This window comes from Bufo gargarizans, chromosome 2 (assembly GCF_014858855.1).
Source record: "Bufo gargarizans isolate SCDJY-AF-19 chromosome 2, ASM1485885v1, whole genome shotgun sequence".
Classification (NCBI taxonomy): domain Eukaryota; kingdom Metazoa; phylum Chordata; class Amphibia; order Anura; family Bufonidae; genus Bufo; species Bufo gargarizans.
In genome coordinates this window covers 247,783,755-247,802,417 of record NC_058081.1, presented here as the reverse complement: position 1 = coordinate 247,802,417, position 18,663 = coordinate 247,783,755, and the positions used below count along the sequence as shown (strand labels likewise).

The 18,663-nt window shown below is 43.8% G+C and overlaps 1 protein-coding gene across 3 annotated transcripts in view; it reads left to right on the top strand.

Moving 5' to 3' along the window:
- Positions 1-18,663, top strand: part of LRRK2 (leucine rich repeat kinase 2) — a 137,288-nt gene that overhangs the window by 20,637 nt on the left and 97,988 nt on the right. For all 3 annotated transcript variants that reach the window (XM_044280209.1, XM_044280210.1, XM_044280208.1), the window contains 6 exons: positions 314-448; positions 2,806-2,937; positions 7,779-7,898; positions 10,983-11,110; positions 11,910-11,989; positions 12,070-12,176. In XM_044280209.1, coding sequence (XP_044136144.1) covers positions 314-448; positions 2,806-2,937; positions 7,779-7,898; positions 10,983-11,110; positions 11,910-11,989; positions 12,070-12,176 — 702 coding nt within the window. The remainder of the gene's footprint in view (positions 1-313; positions 449-2,805; positions 2,938-7,778; positions 7,899-10,982; positions 11,111-11,909; positions 11,990-12,069; positions 12,177-18,663) is intronic.

Genomic DNA, 18,663 nt, shown 5'->3' with positions numbered 1-18,663 from the left:
TCTCTAGCCATCGATTTCCTCTTTTATGTAGCTAGATATCATGCTAAGCATGAAAGCGGACCTGTCACTTTTCCTGACATGTCTATTTTACCTTGAAATGGCAATTCTGGATCATCTTTTTTCAGAACTTTATATTGTGCCTTTCTTCTCTTATTGCACTCTGTGAATAAATAGACATCTGAGTGCTAGGGCTCATTCACACGACCGCTTGTGCCCCATGACTGACTTTTTTTCTACTACTTTTTGTTTGGTCAGATATATGCAATTTCTGATGACGGTTATGTGGAACTTGTCTCCCTCTTTTATTTTCCAGTTCCAGAAGAGCAATTAATAGAGTTTGTAGAGAGCAAAGATCATTTGATCATCTTCAGGGTTCTAATGCAGTATAAGGATACAGAGTCTGTGATTTACCAAGCTCTGCGTGTTTTGATCCCATTGGCAGCCCCACGTAAGTTGGCAGTATATGTTTGATTGGTATTTTACACTGTTACTGTTCCCCTGTATTTTACACACAAACATACGGTAATATATAATTTTTAGATGCTTTATTCTTTGCAGAATTGCCAATATCTCATGATTTTTTTCACAGTTCTCTCCTACTGACTTTATGTAGTTCTATGATACAGTTTTTCATAAAATGATTTTTGTGAGGATTGCATACAACTGCATCATTAAAGGGGGCTGTCATTTTCACCAATATAACTAACAGCACTGCCCCACAGAAGATTGCAAACACATTCCAAACAGTGTCCTTATTCCGTGTCCTGGAAGAGCACTCCCAAGTGCCCATCTGGACGGGCTTTGCTTTATTTTGGGCATTTGGAACAGCAAAGACTAGGGATTGACCGATATCGATTTTTTTTTTTTTAGAGCCGATACCGATAACCTGTGAACTTTCAGACCGATAGCCGATAACTTATACCGATATTCTGTGCATTTTTATTTTTGAGAAACAATTTTTTTTGTTTCCTGTCATATAGGCTGGGCACCGCCTCCTGTATTTGTGTTAGACGTTAATTATAATTGGTGGCGCAGTGCGCCCGCCCCTTTTCCTCCCGTCTCTCCTCATTGGCAGCGTGGCACAGGGGGGAGGGAGAGAGTGACTCCTTCTCCCCTGTGCTGCTGAGGGAACATGACCTCGCTGACGCTCATGTTATGGACGCATTATCGGCAAGGTTAGATACCGATAACTTTAAAGGGCTTCTGTCACCCCACTAAAGTGATTTTTTTTTTTTTTTTTTTTTTTGGGCTAGTCAAATTAGTTATATTGCGATATATGACAATATAATTGTGTTACTTACTTTGATCCAGCAGTTTCTGCAAAAAACGAAGTTTGAATATATGTAAATTCGGTCTCTACCAGCAAGTAGGGCGGCTACTTGCTGCTAGCTGCTGCAGAAATCCGCCCCCTCGTCGTGTTGATTGACAGGGCCAGCCGGGATCTCCTCCTCCGGCCAGCCCTGTCGGCATTTCAAAAAACGCGCGCCTGTGTGGATTCGGCGCAGGCGCTCTGAGATGAGGAGGCTCGTCTCCTCAGAACTCCCTCAGTGCGCCTGCGCCGATGACATCACCGAAATAGAAGACATCATCGGCGCAGGCGCACTGAGGGAGTGCTGAGGAGACGAGCCTCCTCATCTCAGAGCGCCTGCGCCGAATCCACACAGGCGCGCGATTTTTGAAATACTGACAGGGCTGGCCGGAGGAGGAGATCCCGGCTGGCCCTGTCAATCAACACGACGAGGGGGCGGATTTCTGCAGCAGCTACCAGCAAGTAGACGCCCTACTTGCTGGTAGAGACCGAATTTACATATATAAAAACTTCGTTTTTTGCAGAAACTGCTGGATCAAAGTAAGTAACACAATTATATTGTCATATATCGCAATATAACTAATTTGACTAGCCCCAAAAAAAAAAAACACTTTAGTGGGGTGACAGAAGCCCTTTAAAAACCATGAATATCAGCCGATTAATATCGGTTACTCTGATAATCGGTCGATCCCTAGCAAAGACTGCCTGGATGGGAGCCATTTTTCAGCAGAATAAAAGTGCTTTTCCTGGACTTGGAATAAAGACACAAAGTTCACACAGGTATGTGTTTACAGTCTTCTGTGGGGCAATGCTGTTAGTTAAATTGGTGAATATGTCCGTGTTCCTAAAATTTTTATTTAATTGTGTAAATCTTGTCTCCTATGGAGCATAATAGTGTAACTACCAACGTTTCCCGAGTCTTCAGTTCAGTCTCCATACACCTGCTGCTCTCCATTGTTTGCAACCTGAACTTCAGGGTTGTGGGCATAGATGAGCTACAGCCACAACACTTCCCATAGTGCTGTGTGCTGCAGGATCAGCCAGAAATGTCAGCGCTTACTACACCCTTCCCTAGGCTGAAAACTCCAACCACTACACCCTCCATCTTTCCCTTGCTGGCTTCTCCCACACAGCTCCTACCATGCTTTTGGATTGAGACCACTGACCAGCCAAGATCACATAGGTCTGACATCACGACCATTTGGGCGGATCATGGGAGGCCTGGTTATGATGTCAGAGGAAAGGCAGTCTCCACAGAGGGTACAGTCATGTGACCAATCTCCGGAGTGAGACAGAAAAAGTACATTAGTAAGTTACAGGGCCTGGCAAGGAAATGGCAAAATGTATACCAAGTTAGCCCCTAACTACAAGGAGCAGGAGCACTATAAGCAAGCACACACCATAGCAGCACTTATTTGCATATTTTCATGTATATTACGTGCACATTAATATATATTATTATGAATTACTGATAAAATATGTCATATGTGTTACAGCCTGCAATGTGGAAGTCCTTATGTCTGGCAATGTCCGATGTTACAACATAATAATGGAAGCAATGAAAACCTTTCCAAACAGTGAAAAGATCCAAGAAGTCTGCTGTTGTTTGTTCCATAAACTTACATTTGGTGAGCAGTTTTTCTGTATGCTTTACTACATGAGAAATTTTAAAAGGGTGATATACCGTACATTAATCAGCCATAGCATTAAAACCAGGTGAAGTGAAGAACACTCATTATCTTGTCATGGGCATCTGTCATACACCGACCTACCTAACACGCCCTTTACCAAAATGTGCATCTTTTTGTGATAGTATATTCAACATTATCTGTGTGTTTAAGAGAATAAATATTTTTGTAATTATTTTAAATATTGTTTAAAGTATTTTGAAATGTCTTTCTTATCCTATTTGCTTAAAGAGGACCTTTCATCAGAAAATAGTGTGTTAAATTATTATACGACCTTATGGGGCTGCTGCCACTGATGTCCAGACACTTCTTTTAAATGGACTCCCCGTTAGTTTCGTCGCCTCATATGCAAATGAGGCAACAAAGTTATAGTAGGTGTTGTTCTTTTAGTTCTGGTGGGCGCGGGTATACTCTCCCTGGCAGCAAGCACATCCAATCCCGGCGCCCCACTAGACATGCGGACCGAGCGCGAGGACTTGAGCTCCTTCTCCCTGGCTAAGAGCGGGGCGCTGGGATTGGATGTGATCGCTGCCAGGGACAGGATAACCGCGCCCACCAGAACTAAAAGAACAACGCCTACTATAACTTTGTCGCCTCATTTGCATATGAGGCGACAAAACTAATGGGGAGCGTAGCGGCCGAACGGAGGGTCCATTTGAAAAAAGTGTCCGGACATCAGTGGCAGCAGCCCCATAAGGTCGTGTAATAATTTAACACATTATTTTCTGATAAAAGGTCCTCTTTAACTATGCCCACTGGTACCTGATTAAACTTGTTTTCCTGGTGGTAGGTTCTGGGCAGAATCAGTCTCCTTCCCCGTCTTCTAGCCATCAATATAGTCCATTCTTACTTTCCTTGCAGATAGGGACAATGGGATCTAGAGTAGTGAACGCAAGTGCAGTAACTGTGACATGTACAGTATGCACACCAATACAAATATAATGAAATAAAACAACAAAGAGTGCACTAGCATGTGCAAGACTTGTACAGTCCTGATCAAAAGTTTAAGACCACTTGAAAAATGGCAAAAAAATCATATTTAGCATGGCTGGATCTTAAAGAGAGTCTTTCACCTAATCTGAGCGTTTTAGACCGCTCAGATCAGGTTATAGACTCTTTAACCCTTTTTAAACTCTTTTTAAACTTATGCAAATTGCCTTCTGAAGGTGCCCAGGGGCGGCGTTACTGGGCGATGTGCCCAGAAAAACACACCTCCAGCCGGTGGACGTCACGAGCGGCACCAGAGGACGGCGGGCTGGGAACTGGCCCGCACCTGCGCACTGCTCTGCCCATTATGGGCAGATGAACAGCTTTTCATATTGCGCATGCGCCGGCCAACTAAAGACAGCCGGCCGGCGCATGCGCAATATGAAAGGATGTTCGTGACGTCCGCCGGCTGGAGGTGTGTTTTTCTGGGCACATCGCCCAGTAACGCCGCCCCTGGGCACCTTCAGAAGGTAATTTGCATAAGTTTAAAAAGTGTTATTTTCATTATCTGGGCGAGGGACACATAAGAGAAAGGTATGATCGTAATGAGGGTTAAAGAGTCTATAACCTGATCTGAGTGGTCTAAAACGCTCAGATTAGGTGAAAGACTCCCTTTAACAAGGTTCCAAGTAGAGCTTCAACATGCAACAAGAAGAAATGAGAGTGAGATAAAACATTTTTTTGAGCATTCAATTTAATGAAAACAACGAATAAACTGAAACTGGCTGATCAAATATTTAGGACCACACCTTAAAAAAAAAACTAACCCCCCCCCCCCCCAAAAAAAACAGAAATCCAACTTCCAAACAGTCTCAGATGCCGTCTGCTGGTTATGGGGCTGCAGTCAGCACCAGTAAGGGCCTTAATTTGGGTCGAGGATCGTCCAGTGTCTTGAGTCTTGACGGACAGCCAATTGGATCCTCCGGCTCAGTGCTGAGGACATTTTTTTTTTTTTTTTTTTTTTTTTTGGGTCTTCCACTTGACTTTTTTGTTCCATAACCCTCAGGGTCATTTAAGAAATTCCAAATGACTCCGTCCCACCTCAGCAGCGATGGCGCGCTGTGAGAGACCCTGCTTATGCAGTTCAACAACCCGACCGCGTTCAAAAAGGGAGAGTTTTTTTGCCTTTGCCATCACAACGTGTGACTACCTGACAGAAAATTACAATGAATCCACATCTTTGCACAGATTTGGCCTTTTAAAGGCATGTGGTCCTAAAATTTGGATCAGCTGAAAAACAGCCTGTTTCAGTTAAATCATTATTTCCAATAAATTGAATGCTCAAAAAATGTGTTGTCTCACTCCCATTTTGTTCTTGTTGCATGTTGAAGCTCTACTTGGAACCTTGTTAAGATCCAGCCATGCTAAATATGATTTTTTTTGTTGCCATTTTTCAACTTTTGGTCAGGACTGTATCTGCTGCAGACCTGTACGGCCCTAACAAGCTGACAGGGGAAGTCTTCTCAGTTATATTGCCATGCTGCTGCAGGGGCTATTTCCCTGACTAGCAGGGCATTAGGCTGTTTGTCTTGGCTGTCACTATACAGAGCCCTGGTTGTGGGGAGAGTGATTGTGCACATTGCTATATACTTTAAAGACAGAGTGGCACCATAATATGAAGGAAAATATCATAATTCTTCACTGGATAGTTTTTTTTAACCACTTGCCTACCGTTGCACGACTTTTATATATAAAATGAACTGTCAGCCTGCAGACTGGGAATTGACCTCTTCCTGCCTTGACTGTGGCAAGAAGGGGTTAATTCACCAAAAGAAAATTAAGGAAATAAAAAGTAAAAAATAAATACATTAAAAAAAGTTAATAAAAAGAGAAATACAGAAAATAAAAAAGTTAGAGCAATAGTTACCATTATTAACAATAGTATGGTAGACTACGTACACACCCATCCGAACACCCTGCCCCTTTTTCATTAAAAAAAAATTAAAATAAAAAAATATATTTATTATATTTATATATACTTATAGTGGAATTTGTGTGTAAAATATACAAACATTCACACATTTATTTTAAAAATCTTAGGTATTTGTTTAAGGGTACTTACACACTTGCGGCAGGACGGATCCGACAGGCTGTTCACCCTGTCGGATCCGTCCTTCCGCTATTTTGCCAGACCGCCGCTCTGTCCCCATTGACTATAATGGGGGTGGAGCTCCGGCGCAGTACTGCAGTTCGCCGTGAGAGGTCGCCGGACTAAAAAGTCGGACATGCAGGACTTTTAGTCCGGCGGCCTTTCGCCGTGCACTGCAATGGGGACGGAGTGGCGGTCCGGCCGCACGGCGAAATAGCGGAAGGACGGATCCAACAGGGTGAACAGCCTGGGGTTTTCTGTGCATATTTTTTTTCATTTGTAAAAAAAAATAAAAATAAAAAAAATGTAAATGTCTACATTTTCCCCAAGATAAATACCTTAGGGGAATAGCATAAAAAAAGTCACTTTGAAGGGGCTTGTAACGTTGTGGTGCTGTACAAGATTTTTCTTGCAGTACGGTGCTATAGAATCAACAATATGTGCCTCCAAAATGCGCTTCAGTGTTTTGAAGTCTTGCGGCGGGCCCAGCCAGTAGATAAATTTCATAAATAGCGTCCATTATCAGAGTACAAGCGTACGGGAATGGTTTTAGAAATGTTTTGTCTTGAAACCTTTTGTAATAGTGAGAAAAAAAATTGATAAGAAAGAAAAAAAATAAGTTTTTTCGTAATTTTCTGTTTTTCCTTAAATATTTTTTTTCAATACTATATCCATCATCTAATGGCACAAAAGAAAGGTCTATGGCATTCCATGAAAAATAATATCAAATACATGTAGGCTGGTTCAGAAATTAATCAGTTGTTTGCCGTTAGATAGATGCATTTCTACAACTGAAAGGGGGATAAACACTCCGGTAATGAAGCGGTTAAAAGGACATTTCCATCAAATTAAATCACATATTAACGGCCTGCATGTAAATATTCTATGTAATTTTTTATTCTATGGATTTTTTATAGAAAAAAACTGGTGGATGATTTTCTGGATATAATTTTTGATGTCCCATCATGGATGCTGCTTCCTGTGCTGGCTCTTTTAAGCATCTACACCCGCCAGTAGTAGCCCACAGCCTGTTAATAATCATATATTTCATCCTGTTGTCCGATGCTGCGTAACATATGATTATTAACAGGCTGCGGGCTACTACGAGGTACTACTGGCGGGTGTAGATGCATTTTTGAGGTGACAGGTTCCCTCTAACATCCTCTTTGTTTGGACAGCCAACGTGCTTACCTAGATTTTTTAGGTCAGACCATGACTGTGACCAGAGAGAGGCCCCCTGTAGTGAGCCAGAGCACCTTACAATACCCTAATCAGTGCTAGTCTGTGGGCATCTTTATCTAGGCCTATCAGGAAAATAATGGAGCTATCATAGAGCTGTTATCCAAAGTCTACATCTTCTGTTATCATGACCATAACCCTTCAGAAAATCTTCCCCTCACAGCAGCAGTAAACTGACAATGGGCTACCTATCTGTATATTATGAATTCTTATCATTTGTGTTGACTACTGCAATATTGCAAGATAATATTTTGTTTCATTTTCAACGACATAGCATTGCAAAATAAAAACGGCCAAAAATGTAAAACAAAAATAGTTTTGTATAGAATAAGACTGCTTATTTTTTTATGATCCGTTTCTGTACAATAATTGTTCTGTGATGGTGGGAGAACTCCTTTAATATTTTGCTTCCACAAATGATGTCACCAAAATAATGCAAATGTTGTTATTGTATATCTTTTCATAGGAAGCTTTTTTAACATCCTGGTATTAAATGAAGCTCATGAAGTCATTATAAAAGCACTAATAAGCTATTCTGCAAATTCAAAATTACAAGCAGCTGCCCTGACGTGTCTGGCTCTTCTTAGTAAGTGCTTACAACCCCCCCTTCCTCTACACCACACCCAAAAAACGCCAAACAGTACAGCTATCCTGGGCCACATTCATATGGCAATTATTTTAAAGGGAACCTGTCACGTTGAACATGGTGTCTGAGCTGCAGGCAGCATGTTATAGAGCAGGAGGAGCTGAGCAGATTGATATATAGTTTTATGGGGAAAGAATCAGTATAACTTGTATTTTATACATTTATATCTGTACTCATTCTGGGCTTCGGAGGCGGTCCTATCAGTGACTGACAGCATTCCCTCTATGCCTGTGTATACAGAGAGAGCTGTCAATCACTGATAGGACCGCCTTCTGGACTTCAAAGCCCAGAATGAACAGGAATTTTTATGTATACATTACAGGTTTTACTGAACCTTTTCCCATAAAGCTATATCAAGCTGTTCAGCTCCTCCTGCTCTATAACATATAACGCAACGGGTACATTGACCTTAATGGGTCGGAGTTCAAACAATTCACCTTTTAGACTCTGTTTGACCTGGTTTCCATTCCTTTTCCGGCATTTTCACGAGACAGATTAAGGTCCCTTTCACACGAGCGTGATTTCCGCGCGGGTGCCATGCGTGACGTGAACGCATAGCACCCGCACTGAATCCGGCACCATTCATTTCAATGGGGCTGTGTACATGAGCGTTTTTTTTTTCACGCATCACTTCTGCAATGCTTTGAAATCGCAGCATGTTCTATATTCTGCGTTTGTAACGCAGGACAGGCCCCATAGAAGTGAATGGGGCTGCGTGAAAAACGCATTGCATCTGCAAGCAAGTGCGGGTGCGATGCGTTTTTCACTGATGGTTGCTAAGAGACGTTGTTTGTAAACCTTCAGTTTTTTATCACGCGCATGAAAAACGCATCAAAACGCATTGCACCCGCGCGGAAAAAACTGAACAACTAAACGCAATCGCAGACAAAACTGACTTGTTTTAGTGCCAAAATCGCAACATTTTCACTGAACGCACCCTGAACGCATCCGGATCAAATCCGTCACGCCCGTGTGAAACCAGCCTAACGCAGTCTACTTCACTATTTTGTCCGGCAAAATTGCTGGAAAGGAACTGAAAACAGGACAAACAATGTCCAAAGACGAATCCTTTGAGCTGTCTTTGACCCTTTAAAGTCAATGTATCCATATGTATTTTAATAACGTTTTTGGGTATTTAAATCTATGCCCCCAATAGAAGGGTAAAAACCTAATGTGAATGCAGCCTATCAAGCGGGTGCACCATGAACATGGTGCAAAAAATTAAATAATGCCAGGTCCAACTTTGGGCCTTTTATAGATAGGATGTTTTGTACAAAGCCGTATATTTCATTGTTTAATAGAAAGAAATTGAAAATGTATTTATTTTTTATTGGGGCAGGATTGAACATTTGAATGATCTAATTTCAGTGGCACGACTTGCTTGCAGGGCATGTTGTGTACCTAAAGTCACTGACTGACCAGTTTTGATATATCTACCCCACAGTGAGTGTAGCCCTAGCTTAAAGGGGTTGTCTCATCTGATCTCATTGCTAGGATATGCCCCCAATGTCTAATAAGTGTGGCTCCCACTGCTGGGACCTTCACCTATATTGAGAATGGAGCCCACAAAGTGGTGTCTGGAGGACTCCGGTCTGGCCACCACCAATCGCTTTCCCCATAGAAGTGAATGGAAGCGCACTGCACATGACCGGCCACTGCTCCCTTTCACTTCTATGGGCCCGACGGCACTATGGCCCAAATCGAAATTAATGGAGGGCGGCTGTGTATGTGCAGTGCACCCTCCACCACTTTCAGGGCTCCGTTCTCGATATCCCACTGCTGGGAACGGCACCTATCGGACAATGGGGGGGCATATCCTAATGATATGCCCCCATTGTCTCAGATGCGACAACCCCTTTAAAATAAATGAATGCTGGTGGACTAAAAAAAGAACTGAAAACTTACGCAACTATTCTATAATCATGCCAGTGCACTGTGCAGCCTGCCTGCGGGATTTGCTTGCACATTACCACTAGTTGCCAGGCTCTACCTGTTCTTGGTATCATTTTAAGTGGCAAATATGGGTGGGTCGTGGCAAATATAGGCAATCTATATGCGCATCCTGCAGGCGCCATTAGGCTGGGTTCGCACATTGTAAAAATGATGCTATTGAACCAGCCTAACATTCTGATGATTTTCTTTTGTGTGGATTTCACTGCTTGTATTAAATGAAATCTGTGATGGCAATCGGCTTCATTTGCATATCAGAGAGGAAATGCTGTATTTTAGCATGCCTATTGCTTACATTGGATTCTGCAACGGAAAATGTGCAACAAATAGGCAGTGTGAAAAATATGTTTTCCTTGTGTTTTTTACTGATGACCCATCCTATAGGTCATTAGTATCTGATCAGTGGGGGTCAGCTGAGACAGCATCGGCGCTGGAAGTAGTGCCGCGGCCTTCTCTTTGCTTACCAAGCACAGTGTCGTAAATTGTGTAGTGTCTGTGCTCGGTATCGCTACAGCTGATTGACAAGGGTTCCGGGTGGTGGCCCCCACCTATCCAGATAGGTCATCAGTAAATAGAAAACCCTTGAAATACCCCCTATTCTACTCAAAAGGGTAGTGTTAATAGGAAATTCAAAAGGAAGTTTTGTACCAGCACAATCAGTCCCCTAAATTATACCATAGTCCGTCCGTAAAGGTCAGTTCACACCCTTTGCCAGAGAATCCCTCAAAAATCCAATGGCCCTCAACAAAATGTACAAAACGATTAATGTTTCAATTTCTTCAGCAGCCTCTTTCAAGCTTGAGAAAGGCCTCAACAGAAGCTGAAATGCTGCTGGTTTTTGTACATTTGTATGCCTAAATAAAAGATTTTTTGGGAAGATATGACGTCTCTTAGCTTTTTGATGGAGTATGAAGTAAGGAATTTGATGTCATTGTTATTAAAAGCTGCCTAATATAACTGGGACCACTATAAAGTTGTCCTAGACTTGCTTATTTCCCTTGTGAATATAATGCGCTGTTTTTTATTTGTTTTTAATAATTTTTACTTATTATGTTTCTTTATTCCATTTTCAAGCTGAAACCATATTTTTAAACAAAGACTTGGACGACGGAGAAGATAGAGATGACAATAGAGGACATCTTTATTGGTTTGAAGCTTCATTTAAAGCTTTAAAACTTCATAAGAAGAATACTGAAGTCCAGGTTTAACAAATTGATCCTTAAACTGTTTTACCTAATTATAAGAATTAAAAAGATTCTCACATGTCATGGCTTTAAATACACTATTCAGTTTTATAGAGGGAAACCGTATGTTTTCAGTTACCTCATCATTTAAATTAGTTGTCTCCAGAACAGATACTGATGTCACTGCACCATCAATGTCTCATTAGGGGTGTCTGAATTGCACATTTTTATTAAAAAAAATTTCATTGAATTCACTGTGCAGGAAAAATATTGTAGTTTTTGTATGCAGAAATACCAATTGTATATTTTTTTTTAATTAATGTATTTTAAAATTTAGAATTGGGAAAGAGAATTGTTTTGAATTTTTGTTAGTTTTTTTTTGTGTGTACCTTTTAGCCCTTAGAGTTGTACATGCGATCTTCTGCTTGCTTGTACCATAGACTGCAATAGGATTCTATTTTAGTCTATGGGATTTTTACAGGCTGCCTGTCAAGCTGTGCCTCTGGCATGGCTTTGCAGGCAACTCCCTATGACAGCCCTGGGAGCCTTCACAAAGCAATTTTGCCGCAAGGGCTTGGGTGGGGGGAGTCCCATCACTCTGTCTAACCGCTCAGATGGCATAGCGTCCAGGTCTGAGGTGTTAAATGACTTGGATTGGTGTCATCTCGGACCACTTATAAGAATGTCTTGACATATGATGGTAGATTGATAAATACTGTACCAATGAAAGTACAGTTAATTGTATATAGAGAAAAACATTTAAAATATTTAGAAAGAATATTAGATTTTTTACTTTAGAACTATTTTTCATTATTAGGAAGCTGCCTGCTGGGCCCTAAATAATCTTCTTTTGTACCATCCTGAGCTTCATGATAGAATTGGAGATGAACAGAATAAGTAAGTAACAATCATTATTGCTTATGTGGGAAAAAAAGGTGTCTGATCCTTGGCATTTAACAGTACAAATCTCATGTTAGGTACCCTGTTCACAGAGAAGTGATGCTGTCCATGCTGATGCATTCTTCTTCCAAGGAGGTTTTCCAAGCAACCACAACTGCGCTAGCCACACTATCTGGACACAATGGTAACTGTGGTTTGAATTTATTTTCTTTGTGTTATGCCAGTCACAACTTGTGGCAGCAATGATACTGTTAGGGTATATTCCAGGGAGAAATGTCAGACACTTACTGTTCCTGTAGACCAGCCATCCCACACTCTCCCTTCTACTACCCTTACATAAGACCTGTTTATTTTAGGAAAGGCTCATTTACTATGATTTGCTTGTTTTCGAGCAATATGGCCAGTGTGACGTACAATGATGAAATGATCAACCACTTCATTGGTGATACCATCCGTCATAGTGAGAGCCACTCACCCCTCTGGCCTATAGTTGTGCCCATCTGTGATGTGCATTATCCCTTATAGACATACAGACTGTGGTACTGGAATAGTTTTGCACTAGTGTCTGTGATATTTGTTGAACAGTAAATGCAATTGATTGTACCATAATAAAAAAATAATTGCTGCTCTTGTGTAAACGTGAATAGTACGTATTTTTGTTGGCTTGTAAATTCATAGAGGAAAAGTACGTGTTTAAACCTTTGCTTGAGTTAGGCTACTTTCTTCCACATTATCGTTTTCAATTCCGTTATTGAGATCCATCATAGGATCTCAATAGCGGAAGAAAACGCTTCTTTTTTTCCCCCCCGTACCTTGTATGAATGAGGCATGTTTTATTTTTTGTTACTTACGTAAAGAGGTTGTCTGAGATTTTCTTACTGATGACCTTGGGATCAGTATCTGATCGGAGGGTCATAGCTCTCTGCTGAGACCAGATGGAATAAATGGCTTCTCCTGAGGTATGTACACTGTGCGTCAAGTTGCTCCAAAGAGAGAGATCACTAGATGGAATATAGAAAGAGTGCAGACTAATAGGCAATGTTAAAACCATAGGTTTTATTCCATACTCACAAAATCTAAAAGCATGTAAACAGCAATGCTAAAAACGCCTGACCCAGGGTTTCGCCCGCTCTCGACCTCTTCCAAGGCATACATAGCTCATGTCCCGATCCATTTTATGTGTACAGATCGGAGGTAATACATAACTGTTTGTGAAATAAATTATCAGTAATGCATTAAATACACAATACATGATTACAAACTTCATAATAAAAAAAAAAAAGAGAGGATAAATTAGGCTACTTTCACACTTGCGGCAGAGTAGTCCGGCAATCTGCATGCAAACAGACAGAATTTGTAGACCGATCCGGATGCGGATCCGTCTTACAAATGCATTGCAAGAACGGATCAGTCTCTCCAGATGTCATCCGGAGAAACGGATCCGTTATATATATTTTTTTCACATTTTTACCGGTCTGCATGCGCAAATCGGAAGGACGGATCTGGCGTTGCGGCACTAATACATTTCAATGTAAATCAATGCCGATTCCGCATTCTGGCAACTGATCCGGAAATTTGGACGAAGATAATATATATTTCCTTCATCCAAAACGTCGTTCTGAACTGAAGACATCCTGATGCATCCTGAATGGATTTCTCTCCATTCAGAATGCATGGGGATAATACTGATCAGTTCTTTTCCGGTATTAAGCCCCTTTGACGGAACTAAGTGCCGGAAAAAAAAAGCAGCAGTACTTTATCTGGCCAAAAAACGTAAGAGGGACTGAACTGATACATACTGAACGGAATGCTCTTTATTCAGAATGCATTGGGATAAAACTGATCAGTTTTTTTTCTGGTATTGAGCTCCTGTGACTCAATGCCCGAAAAGAAAAACGCTAGTGTGAAAGTACCCTAACTTTAAAACACTTTTACTTATCCACGCCATTCTTACATTGTTTTCTCAAACATATTGTACTTTATGACAGTGGTAAATTTAAGTCAAAATATTTAATTGTTATTTATAAAAAAAAATACCAAATGTACCAAAAATTTAGAAAAATTCTCAGTTTTCAAAATTTCTATTCCCTTACGTCCTCAACAGCAGCACAGATGGGGTTAACTGCCCCTGTGGACTGGTAGGACCGGCGGAATTTTAATGAGCCCAAGAACCAATAAACGATCTTCAGCTCCCTGAAAGGGAGGAGATCACCCCCCAGCCCACCGTGTTTTTTTCTGTCCTCTGGACAGGTGGACTGGCGTGTCGCTCCCTCTTTGGGAGCTGAAGATTGCTTAGGGGTTCTTTTTTCCCTCCTTAAAGCTTAGCTCGCTTTCTATGCATCTCAGTGCCTTTATTTTAGGCCTGATCATGGCGATTTCGGTCTGGGGTACCGTTGGGGAGGGGGGCGTCCCCTCCCCTCTTCTTTCATCATCTGTAGACGGTGCTCCGTTCCTCTGTTACCGCATGTGTGCGGCGCTATGGGCGCCGCCATTTCCCGGAAGTGACGCGCCTTAGGTGCGCTACGTCACTTCCGGTTTTCCGAAGCGATGCGGTGATGTATAAAACTCACCTTTTCTTAAACTGGCTCCCTAGAATGACATCCTGGACTTAGGATTAGTCTGGGGAGACAATTTTTCGTTTAGGTAGAGCCAGTATAGGCTCTGGTTTTTCTGAGTGCTTGCTTTGGCAGCACATATACAAAAAAAAAAAAGGGAGTGGTGCTGATCTCGTTTCAGAAGGGTCCAGTGCTTACCAGAAAATTCAGACTCATGTACCCGATGGCTAAACCCTTGGTGGAATCGTGGGGTTCCGTTCCCAAGGTGGACATGGCTATAGCCAAGTTGTCCCGGCGCACTCTAGTCCCTGCAGACGATGGGTCTAGCCTGCAGGACCCCCTAGACCAGAGGGCAGAGTGCACCCTTAGGAGGGGTTACGCGGCGGCCGCCGCCTCCGCATCTACTTCCATTGCGGCCACTGAGGTAGCCACCTATCTACGCTCTAGGCTTAATCAAATCCAGACGGATGTGGACCAGAGCGTATCAAGAGACGACATCCTGGCAGCCTTCAAGTCAGCCAACCTGGCTATGGACTTTTTAGTTGATTCCTCCCAGATGCAGCTAAAGCTGGCCGCCAAAACTATGGCCCTAGTTTCAGCTGCCCGCAGACCACTCTGGCTGAAACCGTGGATTGCGGATAACGCATCCAAGTTTAACCTTTGTGGGCTCCCCTTCGAACCAGATAGGTTATTCGGGTCCGAATTGGACAAAATAATGGAGGGGCTCTCCGATAAAAAAGGGAAGAGCCTCCCCCAGCAGCCCTTTCGGGGACGCCCCAGACAGGAAAAGAAGGGTGGAGGTCGTTCTGGGCAGCAGTCTAGGCGCAGAGATTGGGGGGGGCCATCTCGTAAATATCCGAGACGCCCCCGCAAACCCACCAGGGAGGCAAAACCCTCCTGACTATGGGCCTCCTCGAGGCTCTTGGATAAGCCCTGCTGCCCCTGCAGTGTCTCCTCTAGATTTTCCCGTACCCCTCCCCCAGATTCCCGTGGGGGGCCGTCTTACCCATTTCAAAGACTCTTGGAGCCGGTTGATTGCAGACCCCTGGGTCCAGGACATAGTTTCCGCCGGGTACCGGGTAGATCTTATCTCTCTCCCCCCAGAGAGATTCATCGCCACACGAAGCTTCGGGTCTGCCAAACAGGTGGTCCTAGAATCTTACATTCAGGACTATATTTCCAAGGGAGCCCTGGAGGAGGTACCGGCAGGGGAGAGGGGCCTAGGGATTTATTCACCAGTGTTCCTGGTTCCCAAGAAGACAGGAGATCTCCGGATGATCATCGATTTGAGATTCCTCAATCGATTTATAAGGAAAACAAGGTTTCGCATGGAAACCATAAGGTCAGTCAGCCATATCCTCAATTCTGGGGACGTCATGGCTACTCTGGACCTCAAGGATGCGTACCTTCACATTCCGATCCATTCCGCTTCCCGGAAACTCCTCAGGATCGCGGTCCAGATCTCAGGGGTTTGCAGGCACTTTCAGTTCGCCGTGCTTCCCTTCGGAATCTCTTCTGCCCCCCTCATCTTCACCAAGGTGGTGGTTTCGGTGGTGGCAGCTTTGAGACTCCAAGGACTGACTATTATTCCTTATCTGGACGATTGGCTTTCATAGCCTCTTCAGTTCCGATCCTTACCCACCATCTTCAGGTCGCAGTCTCCTTTCTCTTCCGCCTAGGCTGGATTATCAACTGGCAGAAGTCGAATGTGAGCCCATCGACTTCAATCCATTACTTAGGATTCGTGGTCGACTCTGTGGAGATGTCCCTCCGGTTGACTCCAGAAAGGAGAGCGCGGATTCAGGACCTGGCAAAGGTCCTTTATGTCCCTCGTCGAGTCTCTATCCGGACTCTCATGAAGATGCTGGGGCTCATGTCAGCGGCTGCGGATGCGGTCCCTTGGGCGTTATGGCACCTCCGTCCTCTTCAGTCGGAGGTCTTACACCTATGGAACGGCAGCCCTGCGGGGCTAGATTCCCTGTGCTCCCTGTCCGGTCAAACCCGAAATTCCCTCAGATGGTGGTTTCAGCTACCAGCAGGGAAGTCTATGACCCAACCAGCTTGGGTCATATTGACTACAGACGCGTCCCTTGTAGGCTGGGGCGCTCACCTGGACGGATCCCCAATTCAGGGATCTTGGTCTCCTCTGGAGCGGCATCTTTCCTCCAATCTTCGCGAGATGCGAGCTATCCGGCTAGCCCTCCTTCACTTTGCGCCTCAGATCCGGGGCAAAGCAGTGAAAGTCCAGTCAGACAATATGACTGCTGTCCTCTATATAAACAAACAGGGAGGCACAAGATCATTGCCCCTTCTGTCAGAGATCGGGGTAATTCTTCGGTGGGCAGAGCTGAACCTTTCCCATCTATCTGCCGTTCATATTCGAGGCTCCCTCAATATGATAGCGGACCGCTTAAGTCGAGGATTACCGACCATGGAGTGGTCTCTGCATCCGGAGATCTTCAGGCAGCTAGTTCACAGATGGGGTATGCCAGAAGTGGATCTCATGGCAACCAGGTTCAACGCCAAGGTGATGAGGTTCTGTTCCCGCTACAGGGAAGACAACCCCCTGGCGATAGATGCTCTGTCAATACCGTGGAGGTTCAGGCTGGCTTACATCTTCCCTCCCTTTTCCATGATACCGAGGGTATTGATGAAAATCCGTCAGGATCAGGCCTCGGTAATAGCCATCATACCGTTTTGGCCCAGAAGATCCTGGTTTACCCAGCTCATTCAGATGAGTCGGGGACAATACTGGAGACTCCCCCCGGAGCAGACCCTGGTGTCGTGGGACACTCACCTCTGCCCAGATCTGCACAGGTTCAACCTGACAGCCTGGAGGTTGATCAGTCCCTTCCCAACATAGAAGGGCTTTCCGAGTCGGTCCTGAGAACTTTGTCGCATTTCCGAGCAGAGTCTACAAAGAAGGCCTACTCCAGGATCATGAGAATCTTCGAGGCATGGTGTGATTCCAGACAGGTGGCGTCTGCAGATCCGCCCCTTCCTGCGATACTTCAATTTCTTCAGGATGGATTAGATAGAGGCCTATCTCCAGCTACCTTGAAGGTACAGGTTTATGCCATCTCGGCCTGTCTCAACAGGCCACATTCTCGGGACCCACTCATCAAACGCTTTCTGAAGGGAGCTGAAAGACTAAAGCCTACTATACTGAAACCTATCCCCCAGTGGGATCTTTCAGTAGTGCTCAGGGGGCTAGCATCTCCCCCCTTCGAGCCCTTGGAGGAGGTAAATTTTAAATTTCTGACTTTAAAGATGGTCTTTCTTCTGGCTATAGCTTCAGCCAAAAGAGTTTCTGAATTGCAGGCTTTTTCCGCAAATCACCCGTACATTATTTTTCTACAGGATAGAGTACTCCTGAAGTTTTTACCTTACTTCAGGCCTAAGGTGCCTACTTTCCAGAACATCAATCAGGTAATATCTTTACCAGTTTTGTTTACAGCCTCCTCCTCTGATACTCCAGCTAGAGACCCGCTGGATATTTCAAGATGCCTCCAGATCTATGTGGATAGATCTAGTGAGTTCAGGAAAGATGAGAATCTTCTTATCCTGTTTGCCGGTAAGTCTAAAGGCCGTAAAGCGTCTAAAGCCACCATTAGTCGCTGGATCAAGGAGGCCATTTTGGAAGCTTTCGTCTCCCAATCCTTAGATCCTCCCGAGTTTGTGAGGGCCCATTCTACTAGGGCGGTCTCCACCTCGGTTGCGGAGAGAAGACTCCTCCCCTTAGAGTTGATCTGTAAGGCGGCCTCCTGGAGCTCTGAGTCAACCTTCATCTCCCATTATAGGATAGATGCTAGGATGGCAGAGTTTTCGGCTTTTGGGCAGACTGTTCTTAGTTCTGCCAGGCATGAGGACCCTCCCTAGGGGATTCTTCTTGCTATCTCCCCATCTGTGCTGCTGTTGAGGACGTAAGGGAATCGTTAATTTCTAACGATAATTTGTTTTCCCTTAGTCCTAACAGCAGCACACAAATATCCCACCCTAAATACATTATGCTTGTTAAAAACACGGTGGGCTGGGGGGTGATCTCCTCCCTTTCAGGGAGCTGAAGATCGTTTATTGGTTCTTGGGCTCATTAAAATTCCGCCGGTCCTACCAGTC